The 24,228-nt window shown below is 47.8% G+C and overlaps 1 protein-coding gene across 1 annotated transcript in view; it reads right to left on the bottom strand.

Moving 5' to 3' along the window:
- The window catches only part of PUDP (pseudouridine 5'-phosphatase), a 70,184-nt gene extending 50,626 nt beyond the window's left edge, over positions 1-19,558 (bottom strand). Inside the window, exon 1 of the mRNA XM_004385182.2 lies at positions 19,463-19,558. Within this exon, the coding sequence (XP_004385239.1) occupies positions 19,463-19,532 (70 nt within the window). The 5' untranslated portion in view covers positions 19,533-19,558. The remainder of the gene's footprint in view (positions 1-19,462) is intronic.
- Between the last annotated feature and the right edge of the window lie 4,670 nt (positions 19,559-24,228).

The raw sequence follows: 24,228 nt of genomic DNA, 5'->3' as shown, positions 1-24,228 counted from the left end.
CCATACACTAGTCTATAAAGTAAGTCTCAAATTCAGTGGAAACCTTATGAATCACAACAGAACGCTGTCCAACTTGCTTGCTTTGGACACACTATGAGGAGGGATCAATCACTGGAAGAGGGCATCATGCTAGGGGAAGTAGAGGGCCAGTGAGAGTGAGGGAGGCCCTCGGTGAGATGGACTGGCACGATAGTCACAAAGATGGGCTATGCCAGCAATTGTGAGGATGACATAGGACAGGGCAATGCTTCGTTCTGTTGTATATAAGATAGCCATGAGTTGGAGTTGACTCAATGGCAGCTGTCTGTCTATCTATCTATAAACCCCAAATCTATCTCTCTGCCTATATGTCAACCCAAAAAACAAATCTGCTGCCATCGAGTCGATTCCGACTCACAGCAACCCTATAGGACATGGTAGAACTGCCCCTGTAGGATTTCCAAGACTGCAATCTTCACGTAAGCGAAGCTGCTGGTGGGTTCGAATCTCCAACCTTTCAGTTAGCAGCTGAGCACTTTACCTCTGTGCCACCAGGGCTCTTTCGGTCTACCTATAGCTTGGTGTAAACCTGAAGTTTCAGAAAGAAGAGTCAAGTTTATCCTTCATATCACATTCGCCTACCCCAGTGTGAGAAGCACGGTCATATTCTTTAATCATTTTTTATCTTTCCTATCTATGCATTGTAAAATTTAAGTTCTTATCTGAACATCACATCAAATCAATAATCTAGTATTCGGGCTTTCACAGTGGCACTAAAGGATATTTAAGAGAAGCAAAACCAGAGAATAATTTTTTTTATTCTTTTCATTACTTGAACACTTTAATTGAATTTGGTCTATTAGGGAAGATAATGCTGTAAGTACAATTTTAAGCGCATACTTGAATCATTTATTTATACTTGCAATTAAGACAACATTACCGGGGCTCTACTGGACCATTAAAGTGAACTTTAGGTTCGTACTTTTTATAAACTTAATTTATTAGACTTTGAGTGGATATATTCAAATTCTCACTTTTTTCTGATACCAAGCTGTAAGGATAAATTCAATGAAATTCAATTCTGGTCCCCTCCGTTCTGACACCAGTCACACACACAGCACTTCCTCCTCTGACCTCAACCACCAGGAGCCCAAGGTCAGAGCTGACAAGTTAAAGGCCAGCCCTCCAGACTGCCACATCAGCCCAAGACCTCAGACGCTAGCCACAAGCACGGCAGTCCCCATGACACCGTCACGTCGGACCTGCTGACTACAAATGAGGGCTTTTCCCACTACCGCTTCAGGATGCCGGCCTCGAGCTTGGGGCCCCCCGGGCTCCCCACTACTCCCTCGGATTTCAGAATTCACTGGAACAACTTACAGAACTCAGGGAAAACTCTATATGTTGTTGATTACAGTTTTATTAGAGCAAAAAGGATACAAACGAAGAGACGCATACAGCGAAGTCGGAGAGGGTTCCCAGCTCAGAGCCTCCATGTTCCTAAGAAGGGACACAGGACCCTCCCACGTGCACTGATGTCTTTCACCAACCAGGAAGCTCATGGAGCTTCCAAGTCCAGAGCTTTAACTGGAGGTCTCCTTACATAATGCAAACTCCAGCCCCTCTCCCCTAATCACAAGGTGATGAAGAAAGAGGTTGACATCATGAGGTGGGTCTTTCTGGCCTGGCCAGCCCCCATCTGAGAGTTAATTAGCATACTCTGTTAGGTCAGGTGTGGACTGGAGCCGTCATCAAAGACGCTTATGACCACTGGGGGAAATTCCGAGGTGTTCAAGGCCAACTCTCAGGAACCAAGGACAAAGATCAAATCCTTTGGGTAATGTCAAAGCAAACCCCAAGGCCTTAAATTGATCGCTGGCTACTCAGAAATGTTTATGTTTCACTGTATGCTTCTGAATTCAGACAACTGATGCACTCAACAAGGAGATAAAATATGGTAGTTTTATAAATATGGCTTAACAAGTATAAAGGTGTTTAAGTTTATTAAAAAAATTATGAACAGAATCAAACACTATTATTTTATTATGTTAAAACTTACTAGACTGATAAACAGGATAAGCAGAAATTAAAAGCTTAAGGAACAGCTAAGTAAGTTTTTGAATCTCAAGCATTAATAGGTATATATATTTTTAAAATCAAAGCGTCCAGCACACGGCAGTCAGGTCTGAGAACAAAGAAACTCACATCGGTCACATCAAGTGCTTGTAATACATCACCCCTTATGTGTATAGCTTTATTCTGTTGTTGTTAGTTGCTATGGAGTCTATTTCCAACGCATGGCTACCCCATGTGTACACAGCAGAACTGTTCCATAGGGTTTTCAAGGCTGTGACCTTTTGGAAGCAGCTCGCCAGGCCTGTGTTCTGAGGCACTTCTGGGTGAGTTTGAACCACCGACCTTAGGGCTAGTAGTCGAGCGTTTAACCTTATGCACCACCCAGGGCGCAATATCATATGTCATATAAATATATTATAAACAATAATATAAGGGCGGTGAATAAAAAAGTGCTAGAATCCAAGGTTACCTCCAGGGGAGTCACTGCCCCGGGCAGACGTTAAGTTCCTGCCATTCCAAGTTGGTGCCCAGAACAGAATTTCCTATAATAAACAAGAGAGGCTCAGGTATACGTGAAGGAGCCCTGGTGCAGCAGTGGTTACAGTGCTCAGCTGCTAACCAAAAGGCCGGCAGCTGGAACCCACCAGCTGCTCCGCAGGACGAAGATGTGGCTGTCTGCTTCCGTAAAGATGACAGCCTTGGAAACCCTACGGGGCGGTTGTACTCTGTCATATAGGGTCACTATGAGTCGGAATTGACTCAATAGCAGCGGGTATGGTTTGGGTTTTGGAGGCAAACTTGGAAATAAGGCGGCTCCCCAGGTCCGTGACAGGTTTTCTGAACGTGGTTCTGGGCATCTAACTACCACTTGTAATACTTCTCTCAGGGGAAACGCGCTCCACGTGCCCAAGTACCGTGCATCTAAATTATTTTAGGCTCTTCATTTACACTCTAGTATCGATGCTAATGAATGATGATGACGCACATCAGATTCACACAGCCACCCGGAGAAGCAGCAGGGCCCATGATGATTATTCCCTGAATAATTAAGGATTAATTTTTTTTTTTTTTTAGATTATAAATACCTAGCCCAACTCCCCACCATCCCTCCTTTCTGTAACTGGTAACTGTTTATTAAGTATAATTGCGTCCGAATGCATCTCGCCGACGGGCTCCTGCCGGTGAAATTACAAGTTAAACACAATCCTCGAGTGAAGGCAGGACCCAGAGTGGAGAGAGCCCCTGGCCTCTGGCAGCTCTGGCCGCCACCGCTTTGAACATAATTAGAGAATGCGAGGATATGGGAGAGAGGTGTCAGGGTTTAATTAGCGATACCCCAACATTTTGTAAACAATACTTACTAACACCTCGGCATCACAGGACACACACAAAACGGCAGTCCTCCTTTGTGTCTGTCTTATATTCTCACAGTGCCTGTGATGTGTTGAAAATGAAGTGCGTAGAGAAGGGGTGCCGGGGTGGCGCAAATGGTTAAATGCTGCACTACTAACCGAAAGGTTGGCTGTTCAGACTCACCCAGAGGCACCTCAGAAGAAAGGCCTGGCAATCTGCTTCCACAAGGTCACAGGCATTGCAAACCCTATGGAACACTTCCACTCTGCGTGAGTCAGAATCGACGCGACAGTAACTAACAAGAGAAGAGGTGATCTAACAGATTGGATCCACCTAGTCCTCACCGTGTACTATAACATCTCGCTGTCCCTCCAAACGTGTAGACAAATTACTAAGTGAAGAACAGTCAACAAAGCAGACCTCAATCCTGGCCTTCATCCAGGGCACAATCTAGAATCCAGTGTTTTGCTCACAGTTTTGCTCTCAGCTCCAAGAGCTGGGCGCAGTTCTTTTTTGTCTTTGCCTTCAGGGTACTTTAAACATTCTGCTTACCCCATGTCCCCTCAAGAAAAGAGGGATCACTTGCAAAAACCGTGACCAGCAAGAACTGCCTCTCTGGAAACGGCAGTTGATTTACTTATTATTTGTTTGTAAAACTACCAGCTGCCATTCCCTTGACTACGACTCATGGTGACCCTCATGTGAGCCAGAGTACAACTGTGCTCCAGAGGGTTTTCAATGGCTGGATCTTTCAGAAGTCATTTGTTAGGGCTTTCTTCCCAGGCAACTCTGGGTGGATTCGAATTTCCAAACTTTCAGTTAGCAGCTGAATGCGTTAACCATTTGTACCACCCACGGACTACACAGATATACAGATTATAGAAACACAGACCACCCCCCCCCCCAAAAAAAACCTCAGACTCATGACAACCCCATGTGTGTCAGACTAGAATTGTGTTCCATAGGGATTTCAATGGCTGATCTTTGGGAAGTAGATCACCAGGCCTTTCTTCCAAGGTGCCTCTGGGTACATTCAAACCATTTGCACCACCTGGGGACTTTGTATAAGTGTTGACATTCTTTCTAGAAAACGATTTCTTTCGTTATTCAAGGATTCAGACCTTTCACAGGTCTGCCCCGTTTGGGCAGGACGCCTTTGGGGAAGGCAAAGGAAAGCGCAACCCTGATCTCAGTTACCACCAGAAACGTAAGCTCTGCAGAACGGCCTCACGCTCACTGCACAGAGCACATACTGGCCCACTTTGATACAACCAATGTTGACTGAAAAGAAAAATGACTTTGGGTGTAAAACCATGTTGTATAAACATAACAAAACAGTACCACCAAATCAATGGTTCTTTTCAAAGTATCCCCGGAACATGGTGAGTTGACTCCACTATTTATCCTAAAGCATTTCCTTTTCTTGCCCTGCTCTGGAAAAACCAAAAACCAAACCAACCTTGGTGCAACTGAGTCGATTCCAGCACGTGGCAACCCCATGTGACAGAGTAGGACCACTCTCTAGGGTTTTCTTGGCTGTAATGTAATCCTGACAGAAGCAGATCACAGGTCTGCGGCTGCCACTGGGTGGGTTTGAACTACCAACTTTTAGGATAGTGGTCAAGCATGAATTGTTTGCACCACCCAGGGACTTCTATTTGGAAACCAGCAAGCATCTCACAGCTAAATAAACTCCACCTGGTTGGGGGGGAAGGGGTGGAGGGGACCTGGTAGCACAATGGTAAATAATATACCCATAGAGCCCTGATGGCACAGTGGTTAAGAGCTCGGCTGCTAACCAACAGGTTGGCAGCTCGAATCCACCAGGCGCTCCTCAGAAACCCTATGGGGCAGTTCTACTCTGTCTTATAGGGTCAGTATGAGTTGGAATCAACTCCACAGCAATGGGTTGGTTTGTTCGTTTGTTTTGGTAATATGAGTAAGAATGATATAATGGGGGAGGGGTGGAGGGGACCTGGTAGCGCAATGGTTAAGAGCTTGGCTGCTAACCAAAACGTCAGCAGTTCAAATCCACCAGGTGCTCCTCAGAAACCCTATGGGGCAGTTCTACTCTGTCCTAGAGGGTTGCTATGAGTCGGAATCAACTCGCCAGCAACGGATTTTTTGCTTTGGTTTTGGTAGTTGAGGCTGTGCCCCCTACGTCTCCCTGTTTGTGACCCAGCTGGAATAGGAAGAACAGCAGCAGAGAGGGCTTCCAGGGTGCAAATTCCTGTCATCTCCAGGCAACAGATTGGACCTGAAAGGGAGGGTCTGGACAGAGGGCTGCAATCTCTGGGCAGTGCAAACCGTTAAGCACTCTACCGTGAGCTGAAAGTTCGAACCCACTCAGAGATGCCTCAGAAGACAGGCCTGGCGATCTGCTTCCAAAAGGTCATAGCCTTGAAAACCCTATGCAGCAGTTCTGTTTTGCACACATGGGTTCCCCATGAGTCAGAGTCGACCTGACAGCAGCTAACAACAACAATCTTTAAAGAACCGGACTGTCAGGCCTTTCTTCTGCGGTGCTGGTGGGTAGGTTCAAACCACTGACCTTTCAGTTAGCAGCTGAGAGCTTAACCACTGCGCCACCAGGGCCCCTTAAAAAATTACTGCTGTCTAGTTGAGTCTGACTCCTAGCGACCCTACAGGACAGAGCAGAACTGCCCCATAGGATTGCCAAGGCTGTAATCTTTACTGCATCAGGATTCTAAGAAGACTCATTAACAACATGCATTATGCAGATGACACAACCTTGCTTGCGAAAAGGAAAGAGGACTTGAAGCACTTACAAATGAGTATCAAAGACTAAAGCCTTCAGTATGGACTACACCTCAACATAAAGAAAACAAAAATTCTCACAACTTGACCAATAAGCAACATCATGATAAATGGAGAATAGATTGAAATTGTCAAGGATTTCATTTTACTTGGATCCACAATCAATGCCCATGGAAGCAGCAGCCAAGAAATCAAACAATGCATTGCATTGGGCAAATCTGCTGCAAAACATGTCACCTTGAGGACTAAGGTGTGCCTGACCGAAGCCATGGTATTTTCAATCGCCTCATATGCATGAGAAAGCTGGACAATGAATAAGGAAGACCAGAGAAGAATTGATGTCTTTGAATTATGGTGCTGGTGAAGAATACTGAATATACTATGGACTTCAGAAGAATGAACAAACCTGTCTTGGAAGAAGTACAGCCAGAATACTCCTTAGAAGCAAGGATGGCGAAAGTTTGTCTCATGTACTTGGGACATGTTATAAGGAGGAACCCGTCCCTGGAGAAGAACGTCATGCTTAGTAAAGCAGAGGGTCAAGAAAGAGAGGAAGAACCTCAACGAGATGGACAGACACAGTGGCTGCAATGACGGGCTCAAGCATAACACCGATTGTGATGGCACAGGACCGGGTAGTATTTCGTTCGTTTTGTTGTACACAGGGTTGCTGTGAGACAGAACCAACTCAATGGCACCTAACAACAATTTTTACAGAAGCAGACTGCTACATCTTTCTCCTAACCAAAACAAACCCACTGCTGTGAGCTGATTCCAACTCACAGCAACAGAGTAGAAATGCCCCACAGGGTTTCTAAGGCTGCATTCTTTACCAGAGCAGACTGCCACATCTTTCTCTTGTGAAGCAGCTGGCAGATTTAAACCACCAACCCTTTGGTTAGTAGCCTAGCACTTAACCACTGCTCCACCAAGGCTCCTCCACTCTGCCATGCTTTTCTGAAATTCCTCTTGAAGTTAAAGCTCTATGTCCACCTTCCCCCATCAGCCAACAGAAAACCTCTCAAGAGCAGAAAGCACCTTCCATCTTCAGCCACCGGAATGGATCCATGCAAATGCTGGCAGCATGGAACCACTTTAACTGCCTCCAGTGGCTGGCTGCCTCATTGCTCAAATAACCAGTGGGCGACTTAAATGTTTTTAGCAGGGTGCTCCAGGTGACAACAACTGGTTTAACAAGACAGGTGCTGAGATATTGCTGGAGCTCCCGGGGAAGAACAAGTCCAGCCAGCTGCATCTGGCCCACCCAGAGGTAACCTAAGAGTCTGCAAGATGACCACAGAGCTGAGCAACAGAGGGGAGAGGGTACAACGTACATCATAGATAGAGCCTGAGGCTATTCTTATCCACCTCTGAGATCTTTCTCTTGAAAAGTATTTTAGGGCCAGTTTATGGTAAAATTCCTGTCACGCAAGAAATCTAGGAACAAGAGCAAGAGAAAAGCCTCCTGGTGAGGTCCTTCCTTTCACCAGGTCCCCTTTCAACAAATGCACCTGGGTCCTGGGACCGTTTGCAGATTCATCCACATGCACATCAACATTCAGCAAGTGCTGCTGATCTTTCTGGAAGCAGCAGAACTGCCCTGCAGGACCCCTGTGTTCTTTGTGAATTGTATCTGTTTCCAAAGTGGTGAGAAGAGACACAACTCTCATAGTCAATGCCTCTAAAGTCAAGTCGCCTGACTTCATGACGCTTCGGTTTCCTCATCTGCAAAATGAGTAGTGATACTGAGAATAACCACGTGCCATCCACTAGCTGTGAGAGGGAAGTGAGACACAATGCCTATAAAGTGCTCAAGACAGCACCAAATACGGGGTAAAAGCTCTCAGTGAATACTACTTTTAGACCAGGGAAAAGGCTGAGAGTCCAAAGAAAGGCAATCGTGGCTGGAATGAAATGAAAATGGCTTTGAAATTATTTAGAAATAAGCAGAGGCCTGGTGATCTACTCCCGGAAAATCAGCCATTGAAAGCCGTATGGGGTCGCCATGAGTCAACTCCACGGTAAATGGTTTACTGGTCATTACCAGTCTCCCGTCTCAGTTAGCTTAAGGAGTCCCTTGGGGGTGCAAACGAGTAAAACACTCAGCCGCTAACTGAGAGATTACAGGTTTGAGTCAATGCACAGTTGTCTGGAAGGAAGGCCTGGTGATCAATCTACTTCCGAAAACTCAGCCAATGAAAATCTTAGGGAGCATAATTCTACTGTGACACACATGGGGTCACCATGAGTCAGAATGGACTCAATGACAATGGGTTTGTGTTTATTCGGTTGTTGGTGGTGCAAACAATTAAGGCACTTGGCTGCTAACTGAAAGATTGGAGGTTTGAGTCCACCCAGAGGTGCCTCAGAAGAAAGTCCTGGTGATCTACTTCTGAAAAATCAGCCACTGAAAACCCTCTGGAGCACAGTTCTACTCTGATACACATGGGGTCGCCGTGAGTCGGTGTCGACTCAATGCCAACGGGTTTGGGCTTTAAGTACTTGGAATGCTGGGAGGCGGGGGAGAATGAAGTTATCAGGGATGACTTCCCGATTCGGATCTGTGTGGCTCAGGCTGTCATTCCCCAACAAGACAATGCAGAAGAACACAATCGGGCAGGGAGTCTACATTTAAAAGCCGGTGCTTCGTGCTGCCTCTGGATCACTAAACCCAAAACTGAACCCACTGCCGTCAAGTCAATCCCGACTCATAGCGATCCTATAGGACAGGGTAGAACTGCTCCATGGGGTTTCCTAGGTTGAAATCTTTACAGAAGCAGACTGCCACACTGGCGCAGCTGGTGGGTTCCAACTGCAGACCTTTCAGTGAGGAGTTGAGCACTTAACCACTGCACCACCAGGGTAGGAATAAGAGACTCAAACATAACAATGATTGTGAGGATGGTGCAGGACCTGGGAGTGTTTTGTTTTGTTGTACACGGGGTCACTACGGCTCGGAACCGACTTGATGGCACCTAACAACAACAGGGTAGGAATACCTAGTGGTCCCTGGGACTTGCAGGCAGGCACTCAAGAAGGATGTGAGGGGGGCCATCCATAGAGGCCAAGGACATGTTGGTGCCTAGGCATCAGCTGGAACCATGAGTTTAGAAGGGGGTCCGTGGGGACACCAAATAGAAGTGAAGAGGAAGACAAGGGTATGAGGAAGACAGACAAGGACCTGCCAGTGAAAGCAAGGGACAGGTGTCCATGCAGAGTGGGAAAGTGTCAAATGAGGCAGAAAGCTCTGGAAATATATGAGAGCACTTACTGGACTTGGCCATCTGGAAGTCACCAGTACATTCACCAGAACAAAATCTGTCAGCTGTAGGACTGAAGCCAGCTTGCAGTGAGGGAAAGGAGGGAGTTGCTGTTAGCTGATCCAACTCATGGCGACCCTGTCTGTGCAGAGCAGAAATGCTCTGTGGGGTTTTCAGGGCTGCGACCTCTCAGACGCAGATCACCAGGCCTGTCTTCCGAGGCACCTCTGGGTGGGTTCAAACCACCAACCTTTCGGTTAGTAGTCGAGCGCTTAACTGTTTGCGCCACCCAGGGTGTCCTAAAGAAGGGAGTAGGGATGGTGAATCCTGCCTGCTGTTTTAAGAAGCTTGACAGGAATGGAGCAGAAAGAGAGAAGCTATAGAGGGACAACAAGGTCAAGGAGCATTTCTGTGCGAGAAACACAACTCAGGCTGGTGGAATCTGTCCTTCCACACATCTCTGCTCTGCCAGGTTAGAACACCTTTATTGTTGTTAGCAGGCCTCGAGCTGGCCACTGATTCATAGTAACCGAATGCACAACCACAGTGGTCCACAGGTTTTTTACTGGCTGATTTTTATAAGGAGATCACCAGGCCTTTCTTCCTAGTCCATCTTTAGTCTGCAAGCTCTGCTGAAACCTGTTCAGCATCACAGTAGCACGCAAGCCTCCGCTGACAGACACGCGGCGGCTGTGCGGCTGGCCTGAAATGGAACCTGGGTCTCCTGCATGGAACGTGAGAATTCTCCCAATGGACCACCACTGCCTTCATGGCTGGAGTATAAAGGAGACACGTCCCTAACTATGTTCCCAGAGGCCAGGGTTTGGGCAGTTACTTAACAAGCAAGCGTGTTGCGTGTTCTAGAAGTCAGAGTGTCCTAAGACCTATTCAAGTATGCAGTGACGTCATTTACGTTTCGAAACCAGCCTTGAGGAAAGTGCTGTATTTCATTATCCTCATTCTACTGAGAGACAGAGGGGTTGAGTATCTTGTTGACCCAAAGTCACCCCGCTAGTTCTGGCAGAACTCCAACTAGGAGTCTAGCCCCATGAAGAGACTCCTTGCCAAAAGTCAAAAGGGTTTGTTTTCCACCCCCGCACCCGCTTAGCGTTAAAAAACACTCCGGTTGTTGTTGTTACTGGGCGCCGTCGTGCCGTCGAGTGGATTCCAACTCACAGTGACCCCGTGTGACAGAGCAGAACTGCCCCATAGGGTTTCCTAAGCTGTAATCTTTACAGAAGCAGAACGCCAGGTCTTTCTCCCCTGGAGCAGCTGGGTGGGATCCACCAGTCAGTCTTTCATTTAACAGCCGAGCATTTAACCTTCTGTGCCACCAGAGCTCTGACCAAGCCCTCCTAGAGAACACAGTTGTCCAGGCACAGGGTTTTGCTGTCCTTGCTGTGTTAGCAGCCTCCGGCAGCATTACCGCATCATCGGCTTGGTAGCTGGACTCCATTCTAACCGAATCTATCACCGGGCAGCAGATGGGTGGCCACAGGAACACACGGGGCCGGGTTCCACCACTCCTGTACCCCACCCTGCAGACCATGGTCACTCCCTCTCATGGGATGTAGATGCACACGTAGGTTTGCTCCTGGCCTGTCCTTGACTAGTTGTGTGATAGGCAGCATTATCTAAACATGGCATCATCACTCAGGAAAGGGCAGGAAGCTTGGCCCTGCTCCCAAGGCTGGATGAGCAGAGTGGATGTGTACCAAGCGTGCGGCCTGGGGCCAGGAGCCAGGCTGTGGAACGTCCTGCTGGCCGAGGTCGTCCCGGAGGTGACTGTCCCCATCCCACGCGTGGGCACCTCTACCTGCAGATACTCGGCTACTGACGGCACACGTCCTAATGAGTGTGTAAGTGAAGGAGACGGTGTGTAAGGAAGGTGGAGGAGGAGGATGACAAAGCAACCACACACTCACCGCCGTGTGAAGAGATGCTACAGCGACAACGGCCCCCTTTGCAAAGCCACACACTCACCGCTGTGTGAAGAGATGCTACAGCGACAACGGCCCCCTTTGCAAAGCCACACACTCACCGCTGTGTGAAGAGATGCTACAAGGACAATGGCCCCCTTTGCAAAGCCAGGCGGAAAAACAGTGTCTGGAGCACAAGTGTATGTGCACTACAGAGTGATTCCATTTTCAAGGAAATCCTCGTTAGGCATCCACTGTAGGCAATTCTGGCATCACTGGGTGGCACAAATGCTTAATGTGCTCAGCTGTTAACCGAAAGGCTGGAGGTTCAAGTGCACCAGAGACGCCGCAGAAGGAAGGCCTAGCCATCTGCTTCTGAAAAATCAGCCGCTGAAAACCCTATGGAGCAACCCCTGAAATTAGTGCCCTGAGACAATCTTTAAATCTTCAACCAAAAATATCCCGAGTCTTCTTAAAACCAAACAGTAGTTTAGTTTAACTTGTACAAAATGTCTGCCTTGAGCATTATGCTCTTTTAACATCTATCTATAGGGGATGAAAGTGACAAAAGAAACTCAAAAGGGAAGCTTAGGGGGCAGTGAGTTTATGTTAATGGAGGAGGAACAACTCAGAAAAGGAGGGTGAAGATGGCTGCGCAACTAGAAGAATGTCATCGATGTCACGATCTATACACGTAGAAACTTGAATTGGTGTGTTTTGCCGCGTATCTTCTCAACGACAACAAAATAAGTAAAATTTTAAAAAAATACTTTACTGTTCATAACATTTCTGTTTACTAAGTCCTAACTGTGAGCTGGTGAGGACCGTGACCGTTTGATCACACCATACGTAACGAGGGCTTTCAGCGGCCACTTCCACGCTCCGTAACTGTGCGTCATCTCCCTTTACTCCTGCAAAATGACAGAGATCAACTGATACCAAGCCATGGTCTCCCCCACCGCCTCCCGTGCATGCCAAAGCTGGACAATGGAAAAGGAAGACAGAAAAAGAATTGACGCATTTGAATTGTGGTGCTGGTGAAGAATATCAAACATACCGTGGACTGCCATCAGCCTTAGCAGAAATACAACCAGGGTGCTCCTTAGAAGTGAGGACTGAGTGACTTCAGCCCGCTGACTTTGGGCACGTCATCAGGAAAGACCAGTCACTAGAAAAAGACATCGTGGTTGGTAAGGTAGAGGGTCAGCGAAAAGGAGAGTAACCTCAGTGAGATGGACTGACACAGCAGCCACGATGACGGATTCAGACATATGAAAATATCACTGAAATGGTGCAGGACTGGGCAAAAGTTCGTTCTATTGGACACGGCGTCGCCATGAGTCAGAGCCGACTCCAGGGCAATTAACAACAACTGGTAAACAAATAAATAGAATCAGAGAGAAGAGCACATTATCAGGAAGATAAGGGAAACCAAATAATCCTCAACAGACAGCTTGTCAGGGTAAAAAAAGAAAGGAAGAAAAAAGTAAGAACTCTGAAAGTAATGAGTGCTGGCCCTTGACTATACCCAGTGTGCAAAGCTAAGATTCCAAATAAAACCACACTAGGAGGCTAAGGGAGCCCTGGTGGCCTACTGGTTAAGAAATAGGGCTTCTAACAAAAAGGTTGGCAGTTTGAATCCACCAGCCGCTCCTTGGAAACTCTATGGGGCAGTTCAGCATGGACTCCACAGCAAGGGGGGTGGTTTTGGTTTGGTCAGGAGGACAAGGACGCTTGGAGAAAGGAAGGAAAGGACATTTCTTCACCTGCATCGACAGAAACCAGCGGAATCCTTTAGTCATACTGCCAGCTTGACAACACTCCCTTTTATCTGCAGAATTTTGCAATTGAAATCTCACCCCCTCCTGAATTATTCTAGAAACAGGAGTAGTTGTGTGTTGATAATGAACCACTAAGTACAAGAACAAACTCCGTGCTGACATGGCTCACATCCACCAGAAAAAGCAGAACCCGAGAGAGCAGAGATTCCCAATCTTAGTCCAAAACTCACTGCTTTCTTTATTACTCACAAATTTTCTCTAACATACTGTTTAGTCTATCATCTCCTTCCCCTGACCCCTTCACGCATCTGAACTCCAAATCTCTTTGGACCCTGAATATGAATGCACATGTCCCGTGCTTGCCATGTGTCAGACATCTTTCCAGCTTTCAGAAACAACAGCGATTACTGATTGATTATTGGTGTGTGGGCTCTGCTCTGCCCCAAGGCCTCAGACCCTACTCCAAACTCCAGCCAACTCTTTGCAGATGTGCACAGGAGCTTAAATGCCACTAGCAAGGTGAAGCAAAACCCAAACCTGTGCTGTTAGGGCCCAGGAGAGCTGAGCAAAGAAAAGATGTAAACTGCCACAGTCACCCCAACATCCTGAAAGACACCCCACGGTGCCCAATAAAAGGGCATCTCACTATCACCTCACTCTGCAAGTGCCGAGGCTAACCAAGAACCACACACGGGGGTGTACCGAACGACTCTTGATTCGGCTCTGCCTTCCTAAAAAATGTGCCAAACCAAAAACCAGCTGCCGTGGAGCTGACTCTGATTCATGGCGACCCTGTGTGTGTCAGAGTAGAACTGTGCTCCACAGGGTTTTCAATGGCTGATTTTTCAGCAGTAGATTGCCAGGACTTTCTTCCAAGGCACCTCTGGGTGAACTCAAACCTTCAACCTTTGGGTTTGCACCAACCAGGGACTCCAATGTGCCAACCGACACTTAGAAACCCCACCTGGGACTGTATGACTCAACAGCATTAAGTTAGAAGAACCAACAGACACTGAAAAGCCCCACATCTCCACTTTTAAGCTTCACATGTATGATGTCAGGTGACATCACAATGGATGGAGGTTCCTCAGAAGATTTCATCTGTGGCATATACTAATACTAAATACCCACTGCCGTCGGGTCGATTCCAACTCATAGCAACACCATAGGACAGAGTGGAACTGCGACTAGCGGATTTGAACTGCCGACCTTTTGGTTAGCAGCCTAGCTCTTAAACACTGAGCCACCAGGGCAGGGAGATTCTGTTTTGCCATGAGCTATGCAATGTCCTGGTATTTAAGAAAATTAGCTGAGGTAAAGTTAAAAAGGATGAGTGGGAGTCTGGATACTGAAGGTGGACTGGACAGGTTGGTACCTAGTTCACTGAGCCAGGGATTCTCTAGTGCTGTGCTCAGCAGACCCCACAAAGTCCCTGCCTTCAAGACCCTAGACAGTGAAACGGGTACCTGCCAATGGATTCAAGTGCTATCCTTTGGCAAGAAGAAAGCCAAGGGAGTGTGGATGAGTACAAAACAGGTAATATGTTCGACTATAGCAAGGTGATGTAGGAGCCAGGTGTCACGCACTGAAATGATGCAATCTGTGCGTATTTATGGAGACATGGCAAATTATAATCCACGCCGCAAATGCTCTTACTTCCCCTCACAGATGTATTTTTTCTGCTTATTTTTTAAAGAATTTTAAACTAAGCTTTCTTATTTGCTGAATTTTTAGGGATTTTAAGTATCAGACTCCTGGAAAACACATTTTGCATACACCGGACGCCTCCTAATTCTGAATATCTAGCTTGCTAGCATCCACCCTCTGCTTGGCCCTCACACCAAGGCTGTTACAACAGCAGATATAGGGTTTGCTTCCCAGAGTGCTAGACTTGTGTGGTCCAATATGGCAGCCACTTGAGGCATGTGGCTATTGAGCACGTGTGTGTAAAACACACACAGATTTTGAAGATTTGATATTAAAATTGAATGAAAAATATCTCAATGATCTTTTATACAGAATATATGTGGAATAACAATATTTTAGATACATACATGGCTCAACGGTTAAGCGTCCAACTACTAACTGAAAGGCTGACAGTTTGAACTCAAGCAGAGGTGTCTCATAATAAAGGCCTGGTGATCCGCTTCTGAAAGGTTACAGCTTCGAAAATCCTGTGGAGCATAGTTCTATTCTGACACACGGGGTCACCTTGAGTTAGAATCAACTCGAGGGCAACTGACAGAGTCCCTGCGTGGGGCGATCTGTTAAGGTCTGGGCTACTAACCGAAAGGTTGGCGGTTCAAACACACTCCGAGGTACCTCGGAAGAGAGGCCTGGCAATCTGCTTCCAAAAGGTCACAGCCATGAAAACTCTATGGAGTACACTTCTACTCTGACACAAGTGGGGTTGTCATGAGTTGGAATTGACTTGACTGCAACTAGTGGTTACTGGAGGGTAGATAAAATTGAACATTCCAAATAATTTCACTATTTTTTTTTCTTTACTTTTTACTGTTGCTGCTGGAAAATTGTACATGGCTCTGTTATCTTCTATTAGACAGCACTGCTTTCTAGACAAGCTTTCTTCTTAAAAAGATTAGACCCATCCTTTGTGCTCCTAGCTTTCCACAGCCCCTAGCTGAGTTAGTTATTCACTAGATACTTTTCCTTGTGCACTCGCTCAAGTCCTGTTTAATACTTATAGTCTTCTGCCTTCAAAATCTTGTCCTGGTCCCTAAGTAATCTCAGCCCCCCTTTTCTCTCTCTCTGAATTCCATTTGACAGCGAAAATTTTTACCTAAATCATAGCCTATTAACTGCCACTGCGTGTCAAGAAAAACAGACTCCGAAAGTGAAGTTTTTGTTTGAAAGGACAACCAACAGGAAAATAAACTTCAAAAGCACTGGAAAGTGCCTGGATGTTCTCAACATTTCCACAAAAAATAATTTCCTTTTACTTCCTCATCCTCCTCTGATTAAACACACTTCTCCTGTAATATAAGAATCCCTAATAAAACTTATTTGCTTTTGGTTTTACTTGTCTGAAACCTGGGTACGGGGCTACATTAACAAATGGAACTTCCTGGGGAAATGCATTCAACATCCCAAAGAGCAGACCTACTGCAAAAAAAAACTCATTAGAAATTGATGATATATTATTATGCAAACAGCATGTATACTAAAATGAGACACTAAAGAATTAGAGCAAGCATAATTTGGTCGATTAAATGAGATAAATTAGTCTATTTTGGAACGCTGTGGTTTAGATAAGACATTTTGTAAAATAATTGAATAAACAGAGGCAAATTCCTCACAAAGTTCTACAGGCCTTTTACTTCAAAGATGGATTAGGGCAGGAGAGGGGGGAAAAAAAAAAACACAGGCAGAAAGTGAGAAAGAGCTAAGACTTATCTTCTAAAATGGCAATAATTCTTGGTTCTCTGACCAGTTCAAAGGGCTCCTGGGTGGCGCAAACAGTTAAGCACTCTGCTACCAACCTAAAGGTTGGCAGTTCGAAACCATGCAGAGGCACCTTGGAAGATGGGCCTGGTGATCTACTTCGGAAAAATCAGCCATGGAAAACCCCGTGGAGCACAGTTCTACTCTGACACACAGGGGGTCGCCAGGAGTCAGAGTCGACTCAACTCCAGCAACAGATTTGTTTGACCAGTTCCGAGGTTTGGGTTAAAAGTGTCAGGTCCATGCTGCATAAACCACTACACTTAACTAGCAAGGAAGAGGACCCTGGTTGGTAACTACCCCTGCCAGTTTTGCCACATAAATCCCATTCATCACTTCAGGGAACTGCTATGTGTGAGCCTCGAATCAGAACGAAACATCAAGCTCATTTAGAAGTTTAGTAAATTTAATTTTAATGAGACATCTCAGTTTGCATTAAAATTCATGAGACTCCCACAACAGGCTCTCTGGACCTGGCATTAGAAGGTCCGGGATTTATCTGACAATTTTACTTCTTGACCACGTGAGTAGGGAAATTCATGTCTACTAACTGTACTACTTATGAATCCCAGAAGCTTTCTGAAATTGAGTCATTTCAAATTTAGTAGCTGTTCTCTCCAATTAGTGACAGCTATGGAGTTTTTTTTTTTTAACTTTGGAGTTTATCAGTTTGTATCTGTGTGTCCATAAAATGAAGCTTTTTGTGTGATATTTATACGTATGTGTGTGTATATATGTATGTGTCACACTCACACACACACACACACGCGCGCGCGCGAAAGCAAACTCATTGCCATCGAGCTGATTCCGACTCATAGCGATCCTATAGGACTGAGAAGAAATGCCTCATTGGGTTTCCAAGGCTGTAATCTTTATGGAAGCAGACTGCCACCTCTTTCTCCTGCAGAGTGGCTGGTGGGTTTGAACTGCTGACCTTTTGGTTAGCAGCCGAGTGCTTAATCACTGTGCCATCTCAAGGCACTTGCTCTCTCTCTCTCTATATATATCATTAGTCATATTACTACTGAATCACTCAGCAATACAATCAGCAGGAGCAAGGGCAGGCTCATCATTTAAGATAAGCACATCATTTAAATTTAGAACCTGATCCATTTCTCAGCTTTGCCTCTTATTTGCTGTGTGACCTTGGGCAAGTAACTTCACCTCTCTGAGCAGCAGTTAAGTGTGTATGTTTTTAATTAGTCAAATGCAACTATTTCCTCCTATCTTGCAGGATTTTATGAGCTGAAGCAATCATGTATGTGAAACTACCACCAGGTCTGCAGTTTACATTAACTATGCAGACATTTTTACAAACCTTGGAGCCCTGGTGGCACAGTGGTTAAGAGCTCCGCTGCTAACCAAAAGGTCAGCAGTTCAAATCCACCCCACTCCTTGGAAACCCTATGGGGCAGTTCTACTCTGTCCTATAGGGTCACTGTGAGTCAGAATTGACTTGATGGCAATTTGGTTTTTTTTTGGTTATGAGTCTAAATAAGGAGCCTAGCTGGGGCAACGGTTAAGCACTTGGCTGCTAACCGAAAGGTTGATGGTCTGAACTCACCCGGCAGCTCGACAAAAGACCTGCTGATCTGCTTCCGTAAAGATTAAACCCATTGCTGTCGAGGGGATTCTGACTCATGGCAACCCTACAGGACAGAGTAGAACTGCCCCATAGGGTTTCCAACGGGCCTCTGTTGGATTCAAACTGCTGACCTTTTGGTGAGCAGCCAAGCTCTTAACCACTTTGCCACCAGGGCTCCTTGGAAATTACAGCCTAAGAAACCCTATGGGAGCAGTTCCACTTTATCCTACAGGGTAGCTATATGAGTCCGAATGGACTCCAGAGCACACAAAAAACAAGCAGTCCAAACGGACTCTACAGCAACTGGTTTCATTTTCTTGATGTATGAAGCCTTCTGTTGGATGAAATCTCGCAGTGTGGATTCTGCTGCGTTTACAACAGTTCTCTCTTGAGTTACACACTGTTATTCTTTGAACTGTTTTCTGTAGTCACAGACTGGCGAAGGGGACGTTCACCAGGACTGACCGGCTCAGTCCACACGCAAGGGCTGCTAACCCCTCCGACGCACAGAGCACTGCTTCCCAAGCTTTCCCTTCTGACGGGGCCGGACTGGGTGGGATCCGAGGTTCTGTATTTGTAGGCAGCTCCCAGACTATGGGTCACTCTCAGCAGCCAAGCGAAATAACAGGGCTTCTCACCCCCTGAACTACTGACTTTTGGAGGGGATACTCCCTTGTCGCGGGCTGGACCGCCGTGAGCACTGCAGGACATTGAGCGGCATCCCTGAGCTCTACCCTCTACTTGCCGGCTAGAACCTCCCTGCCTGCAACTGTGACACCCCAAAATGTCCCCAGTCGTTGCCAGGCGTCCCCTGAGGGGCCAAGCCGCCCGGCAGCGATGGACGGCCACATAGACTGCTACAATCAAGGTGCGTCCACCTCCGAGGTCACCTGGGGCGGGCAGCAGGTACCATCGAGGCTGCTGTGAAGATGGGGAAACTGAGACTGCGCAGGGGGCGGCCGGCGGGCTCGGGCGGGCCCAGGGTGGCCACGTGACCGAGCGTCGGGCCAGGGTCACCGGGGGTGCACCCGGACGTGCTGCGGCCCCCCCATCCGCGGGCGGCCACCGGAAGCGGGTTCCGGGCCGCGGAGACGCCGCCAGACATGGGCCCGCGGACTCCGCTTCAGGGCCGGCCGAGGGCGCGGGGGCCCGAGGTACCCGCCCCTGAGGTGGCCAGGCCCGCCAGCCCTGAGAGGCCGGCCCCGCCCCCACTCCTCCCCTGCCCCACCCCCAGTGAGTTTGTGTGGGAGGCGGCCGCAGGCTACCCACCCAGAAGGAGGCCGTCCATGTCAAAAAGCAGGTGGGTGACGGGCCGCGGCGGGGTCGCGGGCGCCGCCATGCTGCCGCCTCCTCGGCCGAGTAGGGGCGGGGAGAGCTGCGCGCGCCCGCCTTCCCGCCCCGCATCGCGCACGCGCCCCCATGGATGCACCCGCGCACGCGCGCCCCGGGCACCTTGGCGCCGCTCTGCGCACGCTCGCCCAGAGCCGCATACGTGCGCCCCGGCACCTTGGCGTCCTCCTGCGCACGCGCGCGCCGACCCGTCTCCGCGCGGCCGCGCGCGTGTGCGTCCCCGGCTATGGTCTCCAGGGCCGTAACTTCCACGGTCCGGGAAGTGGTGCGAGCGGGCGCGACAAGTTTGTTTGCGGCCACCCTCGCTCACTTCACATCCTGGAGCGGCCGGCTTCGCAGCCGTGGGCCGCGCAGAGCCGAGTTCCTCAGCTGGGGTCCAGTTCGCAGATTGAATTTGGAAAGAGCGTGATGGCAGGAAGGAGGGAGGTCATTGAGAAGACGGCGCTAGGGGTCATGAGGGCGAGGGGGCGAAGATGCTCAGGATGGCATCACTGCGAGCCACCAGGTACATGTGCAGCCAGACAGCCTGAGTCACGTCCCCCACCCCCCGGGGGTTTGTGTGACGCCGGAGCGCCAGCCCTTGAACCCTCGAAATGTCCCTGTGGGTTTTACCCGCCCGTCTCGTGGTGGTCGTAGGGTCTGGGCGACGCATGCGCAGTGCGGCGGCAGACTGCCCGGATACCCAAGGCCCGCAGCCTTGGCGTGACTTCTCTGTGAGCATCCTGACTGGTGCGTTCTCCCAGAACACCACCTGGCTGAAATCTGCTAGGACAGGTGCGCAAGGAGGATGCTGGAACTGAACAACGCCCTGCACCTTTTGCCTTATTCCTGAGCTTTCTTTTCTAACCTCTCTGACTGCAATCTGAAAAGCATTGTTTTTTGTTTTTTGTTTTTTTGCCATTCTCAGAAATACAATTTTTGTCCCTGTTTCTGTTGAGTGTTTGTTTACGTTGTGGCGCAAAGGCTTAAGCACTCAGCTACGAGCCAAAGTTTGGTAGTTTGAACTCACTCAGGTGCCTCAGAAGAGAGGTGTGGCAATCAAGGTCTGAAAGGTCACTGTGGAATAGTTCTCTGCCCACATGAGGTGGCCATAAGTTGGAATGGACTCGAGGGCAACTACCCACAACAAAACAAAACAAAAGCTTTCAAGAAGCAGAAATAAAATAAGGAAGATCAGACATTTTAAAACTGGAGGGTGTATTTGTAGTTAAGCACATAGAATGTGAACAGGGATGCACCTGGATTCAGCAAGACCACTTGAATGCCTGTGCCTCAGTTTCCTTGTGTTGAATGGACATGTTAAATGAGACACAGTTGAAGCCCTTAGCACTGGCTGGTAATACAGTGAAACCTGTGAGAGCCAGCACTCAGTGGGACTGTCTTGTTTTTCCAGGTCTAGCAAGGTTTCCGCTTTTGACAAAGTGCAGCCTTACCGCTTTTCTGTCACTCCTTTTAGTGGAAAATATTTGCGTTTTCCTTCTCTGACAGGTTTACCCCTTACATAGGTTCTGGCTTTCACAAGTTTTACTGTTCAACAAGGAACTACTTCAATGATAGTTTTTTTAGAGCTAGGGTGACAAGAGACTTTCCCCAAATCATCGAGTCATCATGTCCTGATTTAGCCCGATCCTGATTTCCCAGTGAGGATGCCCCTCAGAAGGGGCAATTTATCACAAAATTATTGAGGGAACTTATCATAGGCAATGATTCATGGATTCCTTCTAGAAACATTGATGGGGTGCCTGCAGTATACCACCGCTCACCAGCTGGAAGCTTAAAATTCTCCTTCCAGGTTTCTTTCCATTCTCTGGGAACCAATGGATGCACAAACAAGAGACGTAAAAATGAAAAAAAAGCCTCAGTGCTGGGACTGACAATCGAAAACTACAGTGATAACCCCCTTGCTTTAGTTGTTCACTCGTGGTTCCGTGACAGAATCTTCACCTTCCACGCAGAACTGGCTTTGATTCCCAGCCAGTGCCTCTCATGAGCAGCCACCACACGTCTGTCGGTGGCGGTTTGCGTGTTGCTGTGATGCTGAACAGGTGTCAGCGGAGCTTCCAGACTAAGATGGACTAGGAAGAAAGGCCTGGCAATCTACTTCTGAAAATCAGCCAATGATAAGCCCTATGGATCACAATGGTGCGATCCACAACTGACTGTGGGGATGGCGCAGGAAGGGGCAGCGTTTTGTTCTGTCGAGCATAGAGTCGCTGTGACTTAGGGGCCTACTTGCTAGCAGCTAACAACAACAGCATAATTGATGGCTTTGTCAGGGTATTTGGCTCCTTAGGAGTTACCTGGCTTTTGAAGACTGCTAGAGAATTTGCTGCAAACATGAACAGACACGTGGGAGTGGGTGATGGTGGTGTCAGATGTCCTGGGACAGAAGATAGCTGGAGAGGGTCACGTTTGCCCTGCTTCAGCCTCTGTAGTCCTGGGCATGGCTCTTGGCAGAGAATCCAGTTTGTTCGCGTCTAGGCATCCGAGGGAAAGCCTGTAGGCATCCGAGGGAAAGCCTGGTGGTGCGGTGGTTAAGAGCTACAGCTGCTAACCAAAAGGTCGGCAGTTCGAATCCACCAGCTGCTCCTTGGAAACCCTATGGGGCAGTTCTGCTCTGTCCTATAGGGTCACTATGAGTTGGAATCGACTAGATGGCAAAGGGTTTGGTTTTTTTGGTAATGACCAATAAAGAAGCCTTGGGGGCTCAATGGTTAAGTGCTTCGCTGCTAACCAAAGGTTGATGGCCAAACCAGTCCTCCATCTTGCTTTTCTACAGCCCTGGAGTTATCAGGACCACCCAGACCCAAAAGGGACAGATTGTGTCAAGAACTGAAACACATGGGGCCGCTGGTGGCTGGACCCTGCAGACATTTCTAAAGATATGGAGATTCCATCATTACCTTTCCACCTGCAAGGACCCCATTGCTCAATGCGCTTTTAGCTGAAGACTCACATGGGAGCATCTTTAGACATTCCTGGGAGTTGAGGAGGCATCAAAAGTGCAGAGATCTTGAGTGAAACTCTGAGATCCCTAAGTGTGTGTGGTTAAGGACATGTGGCCACACCAGTCTCCCTGTAGAAGACAGAGCAAACATCACCCTGAGGGCTGACAGTGGCAGAGTATTCCATAAGCCTCCGTGTATCAACGTGTACCTGGGCCAGCTTTTTCTACAAGATGGCAGTAGGAAAAGTACAGCAGGTCACCTTTACAACGGAGTGGCGAGTTGTTTAAGCAGGCTTTGGAGGCAACTCCACAGGCCTTACCTATATTCAGGTATTCAAAGAAATCATGATTGCATTGAGGTTTTAGGGTCCTACAGAAGTTGGTTGCCTGCATACCACTTGTTCAGAATTTCTCAGCCTTGATATGATTGACATTTGCCATTTGGGGCTGGATGTCCTATGCATTGGAGAATGTATAGCAGCATCCTAGACCTAAACCCACTAAATACCAGTAGCACACATACGCACACACAGTTGTGACTACCAAAAATGTCTCCAGACATGGTCAGATGTTCCCCGAGGGCAAATTAACCATGATTGAGAACCACTGTTCTAGAGAATTATGGGTATAGATAACTTATTGATTAATGGATTAGTAGGTAATATATGTAGGGGGCAATGGTGATTCAGTGGTTGAATTCTTGCTTTCCATGCAGAAAACCCAGGTTTGATTCACAGCCAATGAACCCCATGCACAGCCACCATCCGTCAGTGGAGGTTTGCATGTTGCTATGATGCTGAACAGGTTTCAGTGGAGCTTCCAGACCAAGACAGACTAGGAAGAAAGACCTGGCAATCTACTTCCAAAAATCAGCCAGTGAAAGCCCTATGGATCACCACAGTCTGATCCCCAACGAGTCATGGGGATGGTGCAGGACCAGGCAGTGTTTCTTTCCATTGTGCATGAGGTCGCTGACTTGACAGCAGCTAGCAGGAAGAATATAATATATGATTACGTATGAGATCCCAGTAGCCTGGCAAGAGCTTGGAGATTCTGCCTCTCATCTGGTGGCCTTTCACCATAGCCCAAGGGTGCAGGTACCCATAACCAGGCAGAAGAGCTCTCTGCCGTGAATACAAGAGGGAGAGAAGAGCAGACTGCTTGTACTGCTGGAAAAATAACATGGCAGATTCATTTTTTATAACATGTTCCTGACAAACACATTTTCATTTGCTACTTAGCAAATGCATCCTTCCCTGCCTATGAAACAAACAAGTGTTTCTCTTATTCCTCCTGCCCTTAGGAACTCCAATTTAGTGTGATAATTGTAACTCATTCCTCGGGCTACGTTGTTACCTGATAGAAAGCAGCCCCTGATGACTGAAATGCCTTCAGAGGCAACTTAGCAACCATTCCTCTGAGAGAGGCTGGGAAAGCTGGGTACAGCCATCATGCTTTTGTGGTGTAGACGGTCCACACTGGAGCCCAGGTCACAGCAGACTCCCCAAGTGTCAGTCTAGAGCGGCACAGGCTTGGGGAACCGGCAGTCCATGTACCGTGCCTCGTGAAGGAGTGAACATGAGGACGTAGTCCCGGCCTCAGAGGATTGTGGGAAATTCCCAACCCGCCCTCCCGCCATCCCTGAGGGCATCACCTTCATGGAAACTTCTGTCACTCCCTGACCCGTAAGGAGCTTTATCTAAAGTGTGGTGTTCTTTCTGAGATGGCTTTGGAACAG

The sequence above is a fragment of the Trichechus manatus genome, unplaced genomic scaffold (assembly GCF_000243295.1).
Source record: "Trichechus manatus latirostris isolate Lorelei unplaced genomic scaffold, TriManLat1.0 scaffold00134, whole genome shotgun sequence".
Lineage (NCBI taxonomy): Eukaryota > Metazoa > Chordata > Mammalia > Sirenia > Trichechidae > Trichechus > Trichechus manatus.
This window is presented reverse-complemented; position numbering and strand designations above follow the sequence as displayed.